Source organism: Nyctibius grandis, chromosome 14, assembly GCF_013368605.1.
Source record: "Nyctibius grandis isolate bNycGra1 chromosome 14, bNycGra1.pri, whole genome shotgun sequence".
NCBI classification, from domain to species: Eukaryota; Metazoa; Chordata; class Aves; order Nyctibiiformes; family Nyctibiidae; genus Nyctibius; species Nyctibius grandis.
The window spans coordinates 2640147-2660484 of record NC_090671.1 but is presented as its reverse complement, the minus strand read 5'-3'; the positions used below and the strand labels follow the sequence as shown (position 1 = coordinate 2660484).

Genomic DNA, 20338 nt, shown 5'->3' with positions numbered 1-20338 from the left:
CGACATGTTTGACTTGATTCCTTTCCTTGTATAAGCACACAGTCAAGTGGATCAACAAAGCACAAAGAACAGCCACTAACAATCTTTCAAAAATGAAGGATGAAAAAAATTACCTTTTTTTTTTTGTTCATTCGTTCACTCTTAAAACCAGCAAGAAACTGAGCACACCATGCAGCACGTGCCCAAAACGCCTTTCTGCTGGCTAAATCTCTTCACTCCATACCATGCTGCCCTCTTCCTTCGTACCCCCTGGAACAGATTATCTAAATGCTCCTACTTCAGAGCTGTTTGTGACAAGCAACAGTGTCAGGGCGTTTGTATGTCATCTTTTATCTTTGCCGAGTCTCAGTGAAGGATTTAGCTGTAACCAAAATCCTATTATCAGATATCTTCCTGATGGACTTCTCTACCTGGGGACATCTGAGATACTACATGATGGTATCAAGGACCAGAAAACCAAGATACTTCTAAAATAACAGCCCACATATACCATTAGTAAAAGCCACAAACATAACAGCAGGAGCTGTTATGCCTAAAAAGTAAACAGTACTGACAGCAATGAGATATTTTTTCCCCCTCTCCCAGAAGTCAGTGTGATTCTGTGTATGGGGGAGATGAGGCAGCCAGGAAGATTAATAGATTGTTTCAAAGAAACAAAAGTCAGACTAGTCTCAAAAGGAATTTGAGGTGGCATCTAAGGTCCATCTTTCCCAGTGGAAAATATAGAAGTACTCCAATATTAATGCTCGAATTTCAGCAGCTCTGGCAGAAGCTACCAACAAAGAAGTTTTGAGTGGCAAGCATAGAAGAATGACTAATCTGATAAAAAGGCCCAAATTGCTGATACGTACCCCAACCATCACAGAATTTCAGGGTTAAATACTAAAATAAAACACAGCAGAAGGAAGGAAAATGAGCACACGCTGACATACTGAAAGAGAAACAGTATCTTCCTGGAGGCCACTGCAAAAACAGGTTGGCAAAACAAAACAATGTTACAAATTCTCATGAAAGAAACAGAGGGTGACACAGAAATTGCGAGGCCACCACAATTCACGGGTAGGTCTGCACTTGCATCGCTAACTGCGGTTCTCGTTTCCCCATATCGAAAAGGAGAGAAAACAGAAAAACTACAAGAACAGTCAAAAAGAACATATTCCATACAACAAAGAGCATTCAAGGATTAAGACTGCTCGGTCTAAAACAGCCTCAAGTTACACCAGGGGAGGTTCAGGCTGGATCTTAGGAAGAATTTCTTCACTGAAAGAGTCATCAGGCATTGGAACAGGCTGTCCAGGGAGGTGCTGGAGTCACCATCCCTGGAGGTGTTCAAAAAACGTCTAGATGTGGCGCTTCAGGACATGGTTTAGCAGGCATGGAGGCACTGGGTCGATGGCTGGACTTGATGATCTTTTAGGTCTTTTCCAACCTTAGCAATTCTATGAAAAGAGGGAAACTATAAGAGCCTCTATAGAACAGCTGCTGGTTGTGTCTTCCAGGTATCAAATTAAATGAGCTGAATGCAGACTCAAGCCAAAACGAGATGGCTGAACTTCTTGTGTCAGGATCAAAACTTAGGTACTAGTTTAAAAATTGTCTATTAAACATCTGCATGGTTCAAGAAACCTTTCAACCGAATATATCTAGCACCTGGGAGATCATTCAAGGGGAGTATTACTACGTTCTTGACTTAGGTCCTATATCCTTCCTCCAGGTAACTGCTTATGTTTATGGTGGGGAGGACACTTTTGCAGCAGAATTTTTGGGTGCCCTTTTCTCCTCTCAGAAAAACTGCAGCACTGCTATGAATGGCTAGAGCACACCTCTGCATGACCACCCAAACACAAAAAGCCACGTAACACGCATTGCTGTCACTGACAACACAGCAGCTGGTCAACTGATAAGTACCAACACAACGCTTCATTATATCCAGCAGGCCAAACAACCACTGGCCATTGTGGTTGAGGTAGGACACTTTGATGGACTTTTGTTCTGATTCAACGAAGCTCTGTGTCATTTAGCCAGGTATCTTTGAAATCTTTATCAGCACATGAGCAGCTTTAATGATCACCCTCAAAATAGCTCTCAGACCTGCCATCCTTGAGTCAACCCATCAATAAACCAGTAGTAGTCACTCAGGACCAACTCCATGAGCTCTTGAAGCATTTCATTATAAAACAAACAAACAAAAAAAAAGAACAAAAGAAGGAATTTTTGAGAGAAGACCTTTGTGTTACATCAACACCTTTCTACTTCAGTGAACAGCTTTGGTTAGCACATCTCCAGTCCCTTAACTGGCTTAGTAAATCTCAGTACACAGCTCCAAATTGGCACCTGGCTCATCAGCTCTCTTCCACTGTAAAGGCCGTAATGAAGTTCATCAGGCAGAGATGTAGAAGGACAATATGATAAGCGTGGCTAGAAGCCAAAGGACTGAGATTAGCCGTTACTTGAAAAGATGCTTTCAAGTCAAAAATATTCAAGCTGCAAAAATATAAGGAAACGGAAAGATTTCAGCAACATCTTTACAGGTCAGCATGTGACTGAAACCACATAGGCATGCACTTCCACACACTCACGCTTAACTGGTTTGTGCACGGATACAGACACGTGAAATGGGAAGTTGTTTAGTCCTAGAGTCTCACCACCGTGCACGAGAAAGGGAAATGGAAAAGCCGATCTGAACAGCAAAACCAGTACTGAATAGGTAGTAATCTGGGCTTCAGAGGATGCTACTAGGCAAGACCTCCAGCATACCTGGATAACATACCTACCCAATAAAGGCAAGGCAGACAACAGCATTTAAAAACAAGACATGGCGGGGTTTGATCTGGTTTGGGTGCTTTTATGGGGAAGAGGGGAAGAAGTGGAACAAGATTTACCCATATCAGAACTGAATGCATACCAGTGTAGGCTGTACGCAACGAAGTACACAACTCCTGGAAGCAAAATGCCATCTCCAAAGACCAAAGCCAGAAGGAATTGAATACATCCTTTTCATTGTAACAAACCCTAGGTTTAGGTAGTGAGCTACCCTGCAGGTCAAGTTACAGACTCTATTTCACAGAGCACGCTGAAAGGTTCCTCTGAGTTCCATAACCCTTCAGCCAGTTTCTTTACAAAAGGGAATCAATTATATTTTAACTTCTGAACAGATGGTTGAGAACAGATAACAAAATGAAAACTACCGCTGCACACTTCAGATAGCACACAAAGAAAGCAAACAAATGTACAACTCGCTAGCCAGAGTCCCTCCCTCATTCTGAGAGGGTGAACGATGAGGTTTGCAAGTCCCCTTCAAAAAGACAGAATCAGAACTAACTAACTGCCCATTTTCCAAATTTAAAAAATCCCCTCCTACAGAAAAGTAGTCCAACACATGAAAAAAGATTGCAAAAGCGGTGTCACCAGCAAGAGAGAGAACTTATAAGCAAATCTGCAAGTAAATGGAGGAATCCTCTCTCTTCCCCCACCTTTTTTTTTTTCCTTTTTTTAACTGAAGGAGGAAGGAAACGTCAAACATCAGAGTCACAATGGACTATCAGATGTTTCCCAAACCAAGTAATCTGACACATGGGCAGGAAAAAAAAAGAAAAGAAGAGGGCGGGCTGGAGGAAGTAACAACCCGAGTAGAGTAAACTTTGGCATACTGAGTTAAAGAATGCAGGTCCTTGTCTTCCCTTATACAAAAAACTGTGTTTAAAAGCTCAGTACTAGAACGTTTTTGTACATCTTAGTGAATACCAACGACAGTTCACACACTCGTTTGACACGTGTGCACTGCTGACCTGCAGAGCTAAGACGCTGCCTGCCCAAATGGGCCCTGGCAGGTTCCTGGCTCCAGGCTAGAAGGTAGTAACAGTGCTGAAATACAGACAGCCCTGGTTCCTCAACATCAGCATTGTCTTGACCAGTGACATCAAATAAAGCTTAGATTGTTAGGCAGTCTGCCAAAATCCCTCGGCCCTTTAAAAAAAACACCACCTCAAGAGTTCTTTCACATGAATCTTCCTTAATCTAGAAAGAAGTAAATAAATCCACTACATGACTGGTCATGTAGATTCATTTTGCCAGCTTTCTTACTGTCATTCCTGCAGAGACAACAATCCAGCAGCTCCTGCCAGAAGGAAATTCACAGAGAATTCAACTAAAAATTTTATTAAAATACATATGCAAAATTAAATAACCAGAAACACTGGGCTAAAAACGAAACCAGCAAATTCGGAATAAAGTAATTTAGCCAATTAACCTATTCTGTCAGCAAAGAAATTATTTTTTTATAACAATACTTGACACAGTCACTACACAAGACGTTCCTGGAATGGATTTTATAACTCACCCAGAACCGCTTACAAATTCAGTAATATTGTGGACATACATGAACTGAGATTCATAAAAACCTGACACTAAAAGATTGCAGATACACTAGACTAGATTTGAAAACTTCCTAGTAAACCAGAGACTCCAATATGAAAAAAAAGTCATGGTTTTATACTGTAACAAACCAATACATTTTGAAACTTATGCCTCATAGCTGTCAGCTATGAATGCATCATTGCCAAGAAACTGAAGGCTGCCAGTGCCTGGTCAGTAGGTACAGAAGAGTTTTCCCCTAAATTTTGGGTTCAATTCTCTGTTCCCACAAAATATTGTATTTTATGGGCAAATATGGAGCTGTAAGAACAGGCAACAACAAGGCACTGACAAGGCACTTTTAGCTCTTTTAAAGCTAAAAGATTAATTAAATAAAGTTCTACTGAACAAGCTTTGAATTTCCTTCTCTAAGACATGTAGTGTGGTTACACAGCCACTTTGATCTCACTTCAATCCACGCCGCTGCCAAAATGTGGGGGGGAGAGAGAGGAGTAAGGGGCACGCAGAGCTAGCTACAGAGTGAGAGGGGGAAACGTTTTTCACTAGGTCAGTGCCCTGATCCAGGCTTAAATGTGAGCTTATGAGTTCTTTTGGGGTCACCAAGGCATGGGATAAGAGTGAAACGGGGGGGAAGAAAAAATGAGAGAGGGGAAAACCCACACCTTTTACTCTGTAATTAATATTCTTGTCTTTTCATAAACGAAGTACACTACGCTGTAATGCTGGCTGACTAAAGAAAGCAGAGGTAAGTACCTAATGAGAAGTGATACAGAAATAAGTGTGTCATATCTTATACTAAAAAAATAATTTTAGAAGACACTTGATTTTTCTCCATTTTCATAAACTGATTAAATATATGCCTCAGTAAAGGGACAAGGTCCCTGTGTATGTTTGAGCTCATCTGTGTTAGTCACATAAATGTAAATATTGCCTAGGGGCACATTATACAACAGCAACACACAATAAAATTTCCTGTCTCAAAGAAACAAAAGGGAGAATGCCACTAAAAGCTCAAGTCACGTTTCCATACGCACTGCTGCAATTCTGCTCGGGAAAGTGATTTAAGCCACGTGACTCAATGAGAAATAATAGTTTTTAAACAGACTGAGGTAGGAAGTGAGAGCCAGGATTTATCAAAATTAATCAAAATTCCCAGCACAAGCCAAGGGAAAGCCTGCTTAAACCTTTTACATTCGTGAGATACTAAAAAACAGGCGTCATCTTACTAAGTAAAACGCTAAGAACTCTCACGACTTGGAAAGTTACACTTACTATATGGTATCTAAGTGGTTTATACTCAGATGTCATCATCATTTTACAGTACAGCAATCACACTAATGTGAGACTGCGGAACTAGCTGCAGCCACAGCAGGAAACGATGCAGGCTGTCACTCTTAGTATCACAGGCCAGTTATCCTTGCGGTATGTACTTCACAACTGTGCGTAGAGGGAATTTAACACAACATTTTAGTAATATTTTGAGGTCTGTTAGAGCAGAATATTTTTACTGGCTGGTTTCTCTTTGAAACTACCAGTTGATGTTGGGGAACTCAGAGAAAACGGATCTGTTTTTAAAACAATATTTAGAGCTTAAAATGAAAGCGGTGTAAAAGCTTGGTCTGAGGAAAGGATGCCCCATGTAAATACAGACTCCATGTAAACGAATCTTTGGGATTGGATTTGGGATCTTCTGTTGAAATAACTTGTGCACTTTTAAAACTGGCAAGTTAATACTAAAATGAGTATGCTTCTACTCAGAGCAGTATTTTTTCCCTGTTATTTGTGTTACTATGGCACCAACAAGTCGCAAATCCCACTGTGCTAGACTCGACACAAAAAAGTGCACTACTCACCCACAGAACGGTAAATGAACGCACACAGACCTGAAAGAATATAAAACTGTATTTGTCAGCCTTAACAACCACAGTCTGAAAAGACCAACCACCTTTTCAGTGTCATTAGGTTGTCCATAGGATTTATAATTTGATGATTCTGGTGTACATGGGAGTCAGTCACTGAACGACAAATAAAAGGCAGAGGATGAGCAGTGCTCAAGGCTGTGGAAAGGAAAGCACAGTAACTTCGAGGAGATGTAACAGCAAGAGAAGACAACGAAAGATCACAGGAAGGTGCAACATGGTCCCAGTCACACCATGCAAGAGGAAAGTTGTATCAGCACTCTTGATATGAGCAGGGATGTTTAGTCAAACCCCAACAAAAGGCTGCTGCTACAACTAAGGATGTAAAATGAAGACTGGGGGGGTGGCTGTAATTCCCTAGAGTGATCAAGGAAAAGCAGAGACAACAGGTTAAGCATTGCCGTCCAGTAAACAGAAAGCTTCAAACAAGCGCAGACGTTCAAGCTTAACACAAAGTATAACACCCAGTAACACTGACATCTCTTAGGTATTTAAGCAGCAGTGCATCTGCACACAAACGCCTTTACCAAGGCATAACGTTTTTGAATATTTAGAGATTTTAAAATGGAAAAAAATCCATAAATTCTCCTTCTTCATTAACTGACCACAGTTAATTAGGTTAATGCATTCAGCAGATATCTTATATGCACCACCAATTTTTTTTTTCCACTGAAGCTCAAAAATTTCAGTTTCTTTAGATTTTTTCAGAAGAATTGTATTGTCAAGAAGGAAAATAATAGAAGAAAGGTCTACATGTAGGATTAAAGAGGTCCTTCTTTACCCTCTTTCACACGAGGAAGTGCTCTCAGAAGCAGAAGAGGAAAAAAATTTGAGATCAAATGAATTGGGGGCGTTTTGAGAACTGGTCTTATGATGTCAATACTACACTAATTACGTAGAAAAATCCAGAAATATGTATGTTCAGATAGTATTACAGCAAGTGAAAATTATGATTCTTAAGATCTAGTTACCCAGGATTTTATTTTTTTTCCAATACATCAGGCTAATATTTGAGCATTTTCTTAATCACGCTCACGTTCACAATAGCCGTCTCACCAAAGGACTCGCACTGCCACCAAAATCAGAACACAGCCAGGATTCACAGCCCCAGTACACGTGTACACTCACAAGATAATTGGGATTTCAAATATTTCTCAGTGGTTAGCTCGGGATTCTTCAGCACACTTTGTCCTGAACTGCAAATGTCACTGCTGCGCACCCGATTTTCTTTGTGCAATACTCAGAAAAGGTTAGTTACCTAACACAGATTCATTAATTCCACTCCCAAAGCTGGGCAAGCTAACTGAATGTCACTCTGCCCAATCTCTTTACAAATCTGCGTCTACTTTCTTCAAACTCATACCCTAGTAGATTAAACTATCGCCATTAAACTGTCGAACGCTTTGACAGGACGCAATAAAACCCTACCACTGAAGTCATTTAAAACATGAAATAATCTTTATTAGCAGGAAGTGAGCAAGCTTTCTAATGTCATTTTTCTACTTCTATCTTGTTATCCAATAAAATTCAGGATAAAGAGAACTAAAGAATCAAATACTTTTGGAGAACTTGAGAGGTTCATTCCATTTTTTATATACATATGCATGTAAATTCACACTTACATAAAATTTCAAACAAGGAAGATATCTGCCATGTGGTGATGTAACATCCCGCATGCCAAAATAACAGCCTACTGCTTGGAGTAGTGCATTTATGATAATATAATAAGCAAGAAGGACTACTGGTTAATTTACTACTACTGACGGATTTGGTTGGGCAATCAACCATTTACTATGAAGTCCTGTACTAACAATTATGCAACACCAAAGAGCACCTCACCGGCAATCTCTGCACTCTTCACTTTCTGATGCCATGAAAACCCTTTAAGAAAATAATTCAAATGCCATCTCAGATTTCCTTGACTCCTTTCAGTTTCGTTATGAAACCAGCAACAAAATTCACTGATGGAAGGCAACAACTTCTGTTCCTGTTTGCGAACTGAAAAAACGAACAGCAGCAGTGACCTTTACAGTTTGTAAATTTGCCTTTGAACATTAACTGGAACAAAGACACAATTCCTACTAACCGGACCTTGCTGGCAGCAGGTTTCTGTAAGAACACATTTAAACAAGCACTCACGACATCCTCCGTATCAGCTTCTATCAAGTCTTATACAAATAGGTCTCACTTTCCAAGAGCACGATCATGTCTTTTCCAGGCTGAAGACTCCTACTCTTACAGTATCTAACCTTTCACCACATGAAAGTTACTCCAAATTTTAGGTCATTTCTGACACCCTTTGCTGTATTCTTCTTCCAGCTCCCGTGTATGAAACATTATGCAACTTCATCCCAGTTTTCAGAGACTGACTCGTGCCTTTGGATCCACCGTGGCAGCTAAGCCAGACAGTTGAGGAAAGATCTTCACACTTCGTGCAAGCCCTCACCGTCATATGATTAACCCTTACTCACAGGAAAAATCAAATTCACTTCAGCAAGACTACTTTTCTAATTAAGGATTATTCATAGGAAGACTGTTTGCCAGCTGGGTCTGAAGTTTTAATACAAAGCGTATTACCTCAGAACATTGTCTCTAAATAGTTATTAGACAGCTCTTAATTAGTAATTAAATAAACTGGCCCTTAACAACAATTGCTTATTAAATACTGTTTTGATAAACAAGACATTCTTTTTCAGAAGCAGCAGCAGACACTTTGACTCCTACAAAAACAGAGTCAGGATAAATATCATTTCTTCTGCTGCTATGCTAGAAACACAGCAATTTCAGACAGAAAGTCTATTTTCCATGAGCAAGCCTACTAATCTGCTGTGTATGTCAGTATAAACAAGTTTATATCTGAGATGTATTCTGATGACAAATATGCAAACTAGCCCTTGTATCGTCTTACTAAGAAACACTTTACATTTAGGGCAAAATTCTAGATCTCTCTATGTAGGCCGTCTGTGGGGTTTTTTGCCTGACAGAGCACACAAACATTAACTCACTTGCTAGAACTGCACTGGATTCCTGCTTCACTATAGATACACAACACAGACACGAGCCCTTCGCGTCCCTGAGTCCCGGGGGACACTCCATGGAACCCAACTACGCAAGCCTGAGATCACACTCCGCATCTGGATATTCACAGCTAACTTTAAAAACTTAAGACTATGCCTTCCCCTTCGTGTGAAATATTTTGAGCTGAGAACACTAAGGACCTCTGTACGTTCTGAACATCACTGATAAAAGAGAATCAGCTACTAAAAAGCTTTTAGGAAATTTTTTCTATAAAAAGATTCTGAAGAAACAGTGGTGCCTAACCTCTCTCTAAAGACTGTCTACAGTCAACAAAAACCAGCTAGAAATCATGAACTGTTAAACCAACCCAAATCCACTGCAGCAACCAGACAGACTCACCACAGAGCTCTGGCTCCTCTGGGGTGGGGAGACAGCGTTCCTTCTTCAACAAAACAAACGTTTGTGGGAAGCAATATTATTTAAACATAAACAAACAGAATCACAGTAGATTATAACTATTTCAGAACTGCAATTCTCCGGTCAAGAATATTTCTTTGTGATTCACAGCCAAAACAAAGCCTGCAATAAAAAATCATCAGCTCTTAATAGTAGAATCAGTTTTAAAAAAGATTTGTAATCCACCTCATTCCTAAAGAACGAATGAATTCCCAGCAACAGTTGTTTTAGTTTCTGCATTTTTTTGTTCTGTTGCACTGAAAAAGTAAATTATTAGCAAAAGTTTTTCTAATTAGTAACCCAGACTACTGTAGTTTTAACACTTCATAAATTTTTAAATTAATATGACAATTTGAGATTAAATGGTCAATGGTGTTGGCCACATATTTCCAGTCAGTATTTCCTTTCTCAGTATCTTTCACTGATACATAAATCCTAACAAATGCTAACGTAATTTAAAATAAATTGCCCCAATAGTTACTGTGTGTTTGCATATATGCTATTTAAAAAAAATACTGCTGTACTGGATGTTTTTTGCAAGTAGAGCCAGAAAACAATAAAAACATTACAGTTTCGTACACAGCACCACATTACAGGTATGGAGAGCTCCCACAAAATTACGCGGGAGATTAAAGGGTTGCGTGTTTAACTCATTATTATTATTAAACCCACTTGCAAAAGAATGTTGCTAAACTTATTTCCATGATATTACACATCCATTTAAAATTTAACATTTCCCTAGTCTAGTAAGGTGAGGGGGGCGGATCAAACCACAGTAACTATGAAATACCTTCAATTTATAATTTATGCTACATGAAGAGTTACGCTCCTCACAAACACACTCCTCAATTCTCCATTAATAAACGGGGACTTCACAGCTCTCCCTCTGTAAAGGACAAACCATTCACTACCTTGCTCTTACAGTCAGATACAATTGTCTCCCTCATGCTCACCATTTTTCTTACTGGGTGAGAGCAGTGTATTCAAGATCACCATAACAATTTCTGTACCTTGATACATGTAGCACTACTACATATTAATAAATATCAGAAACTGTTATCAAACAGAAGCATAGATACAAGCTTATGTAACGTAACAGTTCAACAAAAAGACAAAGTAAAAATTGCATTTAGTCTCACAGAAGAATCTCTGGGCCAGCTTCCCAGCAGCGTAAGTGACTACGGCTCTTGTCCCAGATTCTTAATAGGTATGAGCAAAATAAAAACCAAACACACACATTAAAAAAAAAAAAACCCGAGGTAAAATAATGAACACACAGCAACAAAAGGTAAAAAACATAAAGCAAAGAGCTTGATCATTTTCATTTTTAATTAATCTTCTTTTTTTCCCTTAATTCCTATAAAAGAGCTAACAACAATCTCTTCCTTTCTATTTGAAAAAGAACATATACACCCACCTCCAATTCTGTCAGGGCTCTGATGTGGGGAGGGGGTATCTACCATAAATCTTTCATACATGCTATCCCCGAACTTGCATTACAAGTTTTTGTTTTAACTCCACCACACCACGCAGTAAAAAAGTCCCTCCTTCCCTCCGACATTACCCCTGGTAGCACTAGAAGGCTCTTGATGGTCAAATAGTCCTCTCGCTCACTCAGCTGTTGTCCAGCCAGAAGGGATAACGTTCCTATATGTGTCAGGTAAATTAAAGTAAATATTTCCAAATGACTTTGCCCTTACACAGAAACAAATTGTTTTCTTGTTTTAAATTAAAAATCTGGAGCTAGCCAAAACTGACACCATAATTCCTGCAACATTAAACCACGCAATACGAGTAGGAAGCTGTCAATTACCAGGAAGATGGGCAGACAGCATCTATGCAAACAAGCTATCCAGCATACCACGTTTTCAGCCAGCTTTTCTTCAGAGAAGAAAAAAATCAAAAGGTTGGGTTTTTTTTTTTTACCTCTTGCCCCCAAGCACGATCTATGCAAAGGGAAGACCACGCTGTAACAACAGCTGACATATAGTCACAAGAGCCCAGAGCCTAAGTCCGACAGACAATCACACTACATGACTGTTTGCTGCTGCTGAAATGGCGTTTGTCATTGTGAAAGGAGAGGAAAACCCCCCAGTTCGGGCGGCACAAAGCACACAGGGCACGGAGTGCCAAGGGAGGCGGGGAGAAAAGACTGTTTACCAGAGAAGATGGTCGCACATCCAGGCAGCACAGGCAGGGGACACACAACCCGTCGCCTCTGCGCTCTCCTGCTCCGAGGGGCGCAGCCGGGAGAACGATGCACACACTCGCAGCAAACCACGTTAAAGAGCAAAATAAACACGGGGAGCCGGGCCGGGGGAGGGGCCAGCGGAGGAGCGGCCCCACGGGCCCCGACTATAAAGCCCCCGGCAGCTGCACCCACCCGCCAAACTCGCTGCGCAGCGGAGCGCCCGGTGCCGCCGTTCCCCACCCCCGGGCACTCACCAGCGAGAAGAGGTTCGAGTGACAGTCCTCCAGGCTGGCCCCGTTCGCCACCCAGTTCGCCGCCGCAGTCATGATCCTCGGCGAGCCCGGCCGCCAGAGCGGGGCATGTCTGAGGAGACGGGCCCGGCGCGGGGGTCGCGGCAGCAGCAGGCACCCCTCGGCCCGGCCCGCGCCCCCGCTGCCCGGGGCGGCAGCCGCGGTCCGGCCCCTCGCCGCGGGCGGAGCGGGGGTGCGCGGCCGGCAGGGGGCGCGCCGCGGGCGGGGGGGGGCGGCCCGGCCGCCGGGCGGGCGCCGAGGACGGGGCGGGCGCGATCCTCTCTACCCGTCCCCGGCCGGGTAATCCTCAAGCAGCGCGGCCCGGTCCGGCGCGGGCCCTCTCCGGCGGGGCGCAGTGGCGTCTCGGTCCGACGCCCTCAGCACGCAGCGGCGGGGAAACTTCCTCCAGTCCTCCAGGCCGCCTCAGCACCGCCGGGGCGACGAGAAGAAGGGGGGGGGGGCCCGGGGCCCTCCTTCCGCGTCCAGGTCTGGCCCCCCCCCGGCCAGGGCACACGTTGCGGCGGAGGGGCAGGAGAGGCCAAGGGTCTCCTCCCGCGGCCCGGCGGCGGCCCCCGCGGGACACGGGCCGGGCGGGGCGGGGGAGGGTCCCGGCCCCGGGCAGTGGCGGCGGCGGCGGGCGGGGGGCGCTGTCTCGCGTGCCGGCGGAGGCCGTGTCCCCTCCCCTCCCCGCCCGGCCGCCCCTCGCTGCTGCCGCCGCTGGCTGTGGGTGGATGGTGTTTTCCTCCTCCTGCTGTTGCTGCTGCCGCTGCTGCCGCCGCCGCCGCCGCCTTGTTTACGCTCCGTGGGGGGCTCCCGGTGCTGCGGGCGGCGGGCGGCAGCCCCGGCCCAGCGAGGGAGCACTGTCCCTGCCCGTCCTCGCCCCCCTCCGCCTGGCGCTGCCCGCCCAGCGGCCCCGCTCACCCGCTCCTCCTCACACACTCGCCTCTGCCTCTCTCCACTCTGACAGCAATGGCGGCCGCCAGGCGCAGCTCGCCTCGCCATTGGCCGCCGCCGCCCCACGTGACGCGCGCCGGAGGGCGGGGCCCGGCGCTGGGGCTCCCCCCCCCTCCGGCCCCTCCCTCCGCCGCGGCGGCGCCCGCCGGGCCGCTGGGGGCGCGCGGGAGCGGGGCGCGGGCGGGCGCTGCGGCGGCGCCGGGGGAGGCCGCGGCGGGCGGCGGGGCCGGGCGGTGCGGCGCGGGGCCGCCCAGGGCCGCCCCCGCCGGGGGCTGCGCCGCTGCCGGGTGCTGCGCCGCTGCCGGGTGCCGCCGCAGACGGCGCTGCCGGGGAGCGGGCCCCGCCCTCCGCCGCCTGGGACGGGACAAACTTTCTCGTTGCCGGCGCTGCCGGTGCGGCGGCCCGGGGGCTCTGCCGCGCCTGCCCCGGGCGCTCCCCGGCCGCCCCGCGCCGACCGACAACGTTGTTTAAAAGCAGTAGTAGGGTGGGGGCAGCGGCGGGGCCGTCGGCCGTGCTCCCATCCGTTGCGCCGCTGCGCTTCACCCCCGCGCTGCGGGTCGCCACCGCCAAACGTCCCACGGGTTTTTCCACAGCACCTGCGGATCTCCGCGGTAGTTTAAAACGGGCTTCAAAACGTATTGGTTCCAGTTTCTAAATTAGGGCGTCCCCCCCAAGAGCTCCCCTTTGAAAGTCAAGTTCAAGCCCAAGTTCTGCAGAGCACGTGAAACACGACTTCGCTAAAAGCCACAACGGTCCCACAGGCGTTTCCTTTGAAACAGCTTTTAAGACATTGTGTAGAGTTATTTTTTATAAAAGGAACTCAAAAATACCTAACACTTAAATAAACAAATGGAATCTATTCCTCTAATAATCATGGTATGGAGAAGAAGAAAGGATAGACACAAAACAAACAATAAATATTTTGCTTAAAATAAAGATAACATTCATAACAAATAATTTTTTTCACTGTTCGTTAATGACCCTTTGATTCTAACCAGCGGGAGCCTGATCTGCTTAGGCAGATTAAAGCTCACCTGCCTGCATTTCTCACTGACAGGAGTGTTCCTCAGGTGATATAAAGCAAATATTGCTGCTTTAAAGATGATTGTTTAGCAATTCAGCTTAAACTTTAACACAAAAACGTAGCACATTTTCAATGATCTGATTCAGTGGAAAAAGTTCTCCCTCTGTGCTCAATGGCAGCTTTCCTTATCGTGATTTTAATCTTATTTAGGTGTCCTTTTTGCAATTTACTTTTCTTCATAAGAAATTAAGATTAGCATCTATTCTAATGACTGAATGGAGTTTGTTTGGACTTACCTCATAGTAACAAATCTCGAACACAAACAAGCATCACAGCCATTTAGCTGAATTACGTACACAGAGGGACAGATAGAATTCAGGCCAAGAGAAAATTTCCACCAAGACCAGTGTTCTTACCTCGTGGGTTCTTCGTCTGACAAACCCAATCCATCACTCCCCGTTCCCGTCACTGTCCCTCCGAACAGCAATTCTCTCTTGCAAAGACTGGGCCTATATTAGGGAGAGGAAAAGTGTTTTCAAACACACAAATATTCACATTCAGTTACAACTGCAATTTATTTACTTTTTTTACACCTATTAGTCAGCCAAACAAAGCCTAGACTCACCCTAGGGAGAGACTTTTGTCCTTCAGTTCATTTAGGAGAATCAAAGCGGCACAAAGGTGGTGTAAAAGCCCCAGGTCGGTAAGGGGCAAAGCTGACAAAGCGCCAAGCTGCCGGAGTCTAGAAATGTCTTGCTCCAGCCTGGAGATCCAGAACCAGGAGACTCCCTTGGAGCGTGTTACTCCCCTTTTGGCAAAAAGTCTTACAGAGAACACAATCTGACACTTGTAAATACGTCAAGCAACACGTATTAACTAACAAAGGCTAAAAAACATCCTTCCGCATTAAAATTCTGCAGCTTTGTAAGTACACTGCGCATCAGTTATCCATCCTATCACTAAATGGTGCCTAGGGTACAACAAACCCTTGGATGAAGTATCCATTCTATTTCCGGAATAAAAGAACATCCCTTATCATGAAAAAATTATTTTCTTACTATAGAAATATTTTGAAACTGAGAATCACGTTATTGCTTATCCCAGAGAAAGCTAACAATATTGTGCAGAATTAGACACTGCAGAATTCGTCTTTCTTCCATATGCTGCTTACCCTCCAAATGGTATTTCCAGTTGTCAGCATTGCTCTTCTGGATCTTCCAAGTAGAGATGACTTATTATGCTTGATTTTCTCATTAAATTGTGGGGTCTAACACATGATTTAGATCCATTTTCATGGGGAGAAATGTTAATATACTCACACTGTGCTGCTTTGGCCATTTTTCAGCATTCTTATTAACATTAACTACCCTTTAAATTAAAAATCTTTTAGTATAATTAAATTACCTGTAATGGGTCAATGTTCTGAAGTCGAAGAGTTGCTGCTTGCATTTTTGAAAGACTACCGGTCAACATTTTCACCACATCCCTGCATTGCAAAGTTTATTTTGCTTTTAAAATGAAAAGAAAATAGCATCTCTTTAAGTAGTTTGCCAGTTAGTTAACTTTATATTATGTTCAGTGATCATAGACAAGAGAAATCATTACAGCCTAATCATTCACTCTACAGTACCAAACTAGGAAAGTTCCCTTGCTGCCTTCTGACAAGAGTGTTACTTAAAACAGAAATTGTTCCACTTATAGATACCCTATACAAGTGACACTTGCTCATGCATAATTATCCTAGATGGTATGTGGCAGAACATGTTTCCCAGCTCAGGGTATTTAAGTTTTATTCACTATTTTCTTTTACTCCTTTTTAAAATTGATCAATGAACATGAACAATAACACTGGGTTTTCTACTTTAACAAAATAACCATTTTTCTGGAGTAGCAAGATACAAGAACTTCTTAATTAATTCTGCCAATGTATGAACCTGCAAGCTGCAATTCCACAACTTGGACACAGAACGGAGTTTCCAGGCTCCTGGAGATCAGCTGGGTCACACTTAGCCTTCACCATACAGAGCTGATAAGCACTCTGGGAAGGAGCCAGTTACCCACCCTTACAAAATTAGTCCAAGCAGTGATAACTAAGCTTATTTTACCCCAGAACAACTTACCCAGAGCTTACAGTAATGATCAAACCTGTTCTTCCAGGATGGCTCAGCAGTTTTCATAGACTTTGTTTTCACCAGCAGGTGTTGCTTATGCTTCAAACTAAACATGGAGGAAGAAACAAAGATGTCAGGAGGCTAAAGCAAAGCTAAAATGTCAAGCAGTTGCTTGGTTTTATTTGTCTTAAAGTACGACCACTTTGCTGTACCTTCAAACACCTCCGATTTATGAAAAGAATAGTTACGTGAGGCATACAACTGGCTTGAGCACCAGGTTCAGACAGGGCTCTCCCACCTTTGCCTATGGAGAGTTTGGCCCTTCTTACACCACCAGCAGAACTGGAGTTCAGCCAAGTTTTGTCAGCATCAAAAGGAAGCAGTGTGTGACATTTCATGTCAAAGACAACTCATTTCTAGGTAAAACATTATTTTTCCGTGTATTTCAGTTAGACGTTATGTCTATTCACTAGCACAAATTCCAGCTTTTGCAGTAATGATTGCCTTGTGTCTAATTTAATCAAGTATCATTTTTACTGTTTTCTAAATTTTCCTTTCCAATTGCCTACAATGTCCAGTAATGGAAAGGACAGGGTGGGGGAGAATATGAGTCCCAAATTAAGAATATAAAACATGAAAATAGTCTTTAACTATTCTACATGTCAAAAAGCAACAAAGAAAATCGTTTTGTTTCCCTCTTGCCCTTGAGTTGCTCTTAAATAAGCTCTACTCAAGTTAGTAAGTTCATTGAGGATTACTAAAACTCAAAGAATTTTAGAAGTTCTGTGTGCATTATTTATGTAGTTTGTTATTGCATGTTCTTGCAATATAGCGCAGATGAACAGCCTAATTTCAGATATGTTGCCAGTAGCCTCATTGTCTACTTTTTATGAGGTTGCATTAATTTCTTAAGTGTTTTTTCATTCACCCAGTTATTACATTTTTTTGTTCAAGTGTTTATAAATAAGAAGTCGTAATGATTTTGGTTTTAAAACAAAAACTTTTACTTCCACAAATTGAAAACATAAGAGGGAAAAAAAAAACAAAAACTAGTCCACTGGCATAAAGAAATAAACAGCATCCAATTTTAACATAAAAAATAAATAAAAATTTTCACACATTAAATCCATACTAAATAGTTCTTTTTGATTTTTTTTTTAAAAACCACTGATAATCTACAGATTGCCTGGAAACTAACACTTGAATTTTAATTTTAATTTTATTGGGATACAGGACTGGCTACATTAGTAAGTTTATTCCTAGTAAAGATAAAAAATTACCTGAGTTTTAAAGCAAGATATTGATTTTCTGAAGGGATGAGTACTACTATGTAAGAGGAAAATAAACACATCAGTAAAGGATTTGTTTGTAGAGAAGTCGTTCATGAGGCCCATAGTTTAAGTCCCGCTAGTGATTAGACTGTGGCCTTTGAATTAGTCATCCTTGCTCACCATCATTATCAATAAATACTGCAAGATCTGCCGGGACTTCACGAAGTTTCTGTTTCTTTTCCTTTTCCAGGATGAAACAAAGACCAAATGTAGGCTCCTGCCAGATGTGATGCCAGACCCCACAGCAGTTATACTGCAGGGATCCTGCAAATGCCTTTCACAAATAAATAGCTTCAGTTGATTAAACCTGTTGATGTCACTGGGACTACTCACGGGAAGAAGCTTCTCACAAGGCACAACTGTTTCGGGGTCAGGATCATGTCGGTGTTCAGAAAAGCACACACATGGCAGAGGTCAGTGTTACAACATACCTCCTGAGAGTTACACACATGAAAATTCCCCGACAATTGTTTTATTTGCCCATATGAATACTATACTAACAACACCTATTTAGAAGCAGTTTGAAGAAAGATAAATGACCTGGAAAGCCAATTTTGGCAAGTTTCTCATGCCTACAAGATAATGCTGAAAGAAATCTGCAAACTGTTGTAGGGGACTTAGATTAACTGAAGGTCATATCATTAGGAAAGCGAAAAGAGAAAAAGTTCAAGTTAATAGGGGAGTCATAATGACAAGAATGAGACATTTAAGCTTACCCTGGTGAAGCGGATGTAAAGCCATACACGGAGTTAAAAGAAAGTGCTCCGATATATTTATCAAAAAACAGACAAATTATCTTAGTGGCTCCTTGTTCTCTGGATTGTTAAAGATATAAGAGAGGCAGGAAAGGAAGCTGTGGCAGGCACGAGGAGCCTAGACAAGGTCTTTACTGTCTAGAAAGAGAAAAGGTCATCTCTTACTGTTACGGATGAAGTAGCAGCAGGAGCTGAGTGAGCGCGGTGAAGAGCGGTATGAAGAGAGGAATGAACAGGAAGGTGTCAAAGGTGCCTGACTAGTTGTAAAGAGTAATACTAGTAGCATGGTGCCTATACTAGTGATGGAAGCGTTGAGGGAGTCAGGAAAAAAGGATGGCTAAATTCGGCTGTCTGAAGCTTAAACTGCCAGCAACCCATTCAAGAAAAGACAAGGAAGGTCTCTAGAAATGTGGCTTGGGATAGAAGGATAAAAACAGCTCAGGAGCTGAGATGTAGATTGATTTTTTTCCTACATCACGGTGATATTTAGGTGACATTTCAGGTATAACTGGTAGGGATGAAGCAAATAGCAAAATGCAAACCGTTACTTTCAAGAAAATGTAATGCTAAACATAAAAGTTGTTGAAAAGAGTAATAGATAAGATTAAAAAATAAAGCTTTAGGCAGTCCCATATATGATGTCCCATTTGACAGTCAAAACACTATCGCTGTGGTAGCAAGTTTTCACTTGTTTTGTTCAAAAAAGAATGAGAATGCTCTATGTGCCACAGGGGCCTTTGAGAACTTACGGTGTAAGTGGTATAAGCTTCAGTACAGAGTGAACTGGCCACCAAGATCTTGCAAGGGCAACTACCCAAGGAAGACAAAGGAAGGTGTTTATTTTTAGTTGGAGGTAAGGAACGGTTTTGTGCACCAGCATGCCCTGTTGGTTTCTGCGAGACACGGTTGCAAATTCTCATTTAAATATTCCGTAGAACCAAAGCAAATGAGCTATTTGGAAAACCAGAAAGAAGCAAATGACATCTGAAACTATTCAGGAATAAAAGGGGAGCATGATGTAGGCAGAGCAAAATGGCAAATACTTTTTAATTGTAAATTATTTTTGCACTCAAAAGAGGAAAGAATTGTGATGTTGGCTAGATACTTTGCCTTATGAATAAACATACCTGAGTTTCTAAAGGATTTAATAATCTAACATGAAGCTCCTACTAGCCCTCTAGGCAGAGGATGGGCCTGTTGGGTCATGGTTTCATACCATCAAAGAGATAGATTTCATCTTTCAGATGTTGTTGTGCTCGCTTGGTAAGAATTCAGCTTATTAAAAGGTGTTAAATAAGATACAGGATAAAAATACTACGAGAGAAAAAAATTAAAAGATTTAAGGCTAAAAGGCAAAGTAAATATGGAAATAACATTTGGCGAACACATTCTGAGAACAAAACTCCAAGCTTATTTATTGGAATAGATTACAGGGTAACTCTGGATGGCTGATGCAGCTTGATGTGCTACGACCTTGGAAGCAGCCAGTCAGGCAACACCCCGTGCTGCACATGTGGAATGCGCAGCTTTTGGCATGGGAGCTCAAATATTAAAATTGGCCCATAAATCTGAGTACAGTTTTCAGTGTTTAAGAATCGTATTTTATCTGGATTAAAGTCCTCTTCCCCTTTGGCATTAGAAGGTGTTTACGGCTGTAAAAACAAGAATTGCAAAATATTGCCCTGAAATATATATGGACTTCTCCTGCCAAGCTTACAAGGTTTACTTTGCAGCTCAAAATTAAAGCAGAAAAAAAAATCTGCCAGGGACAGTATGGCCATTCTAGACAAAGTGCAGGAAAAGTATGGGCAAATGGCAAATTAAGTATATCACTCTAATTTTTATTTTTTTTTTTAATTTTAAAAATAATTTTGCTTTTCTGTGGTGGGAAAAGAGAAGGTAAAATTTTTGTTGT

General features: G+C 42.7%; 1 protein-coding gene across 1 annotated transcript in view; it reads right to left on the bottom strand.

Annotated features, from left to right (window-relative positions):
* MED13L (mediator complex subunit 13L) overlaps positions 1–12361 on the bottom strand; it is a 199996-nt gene extending 187635 nt beyond the window's left edge. The window contains exon 1 of the mRNA XM_068412543.1: positions 12213–12361. Coding sequence (XP_068268644.1) covers positions 12213–12284 — 72 coding nt within the window. The 5' untranslated portion in view covers positions 12285–12361. The remainder of the gene's footprint in view (positions 1–12212) is intronic.
* Between the last annotated feature and the right edge of the window lie 7977 nt (positions 12362–20338).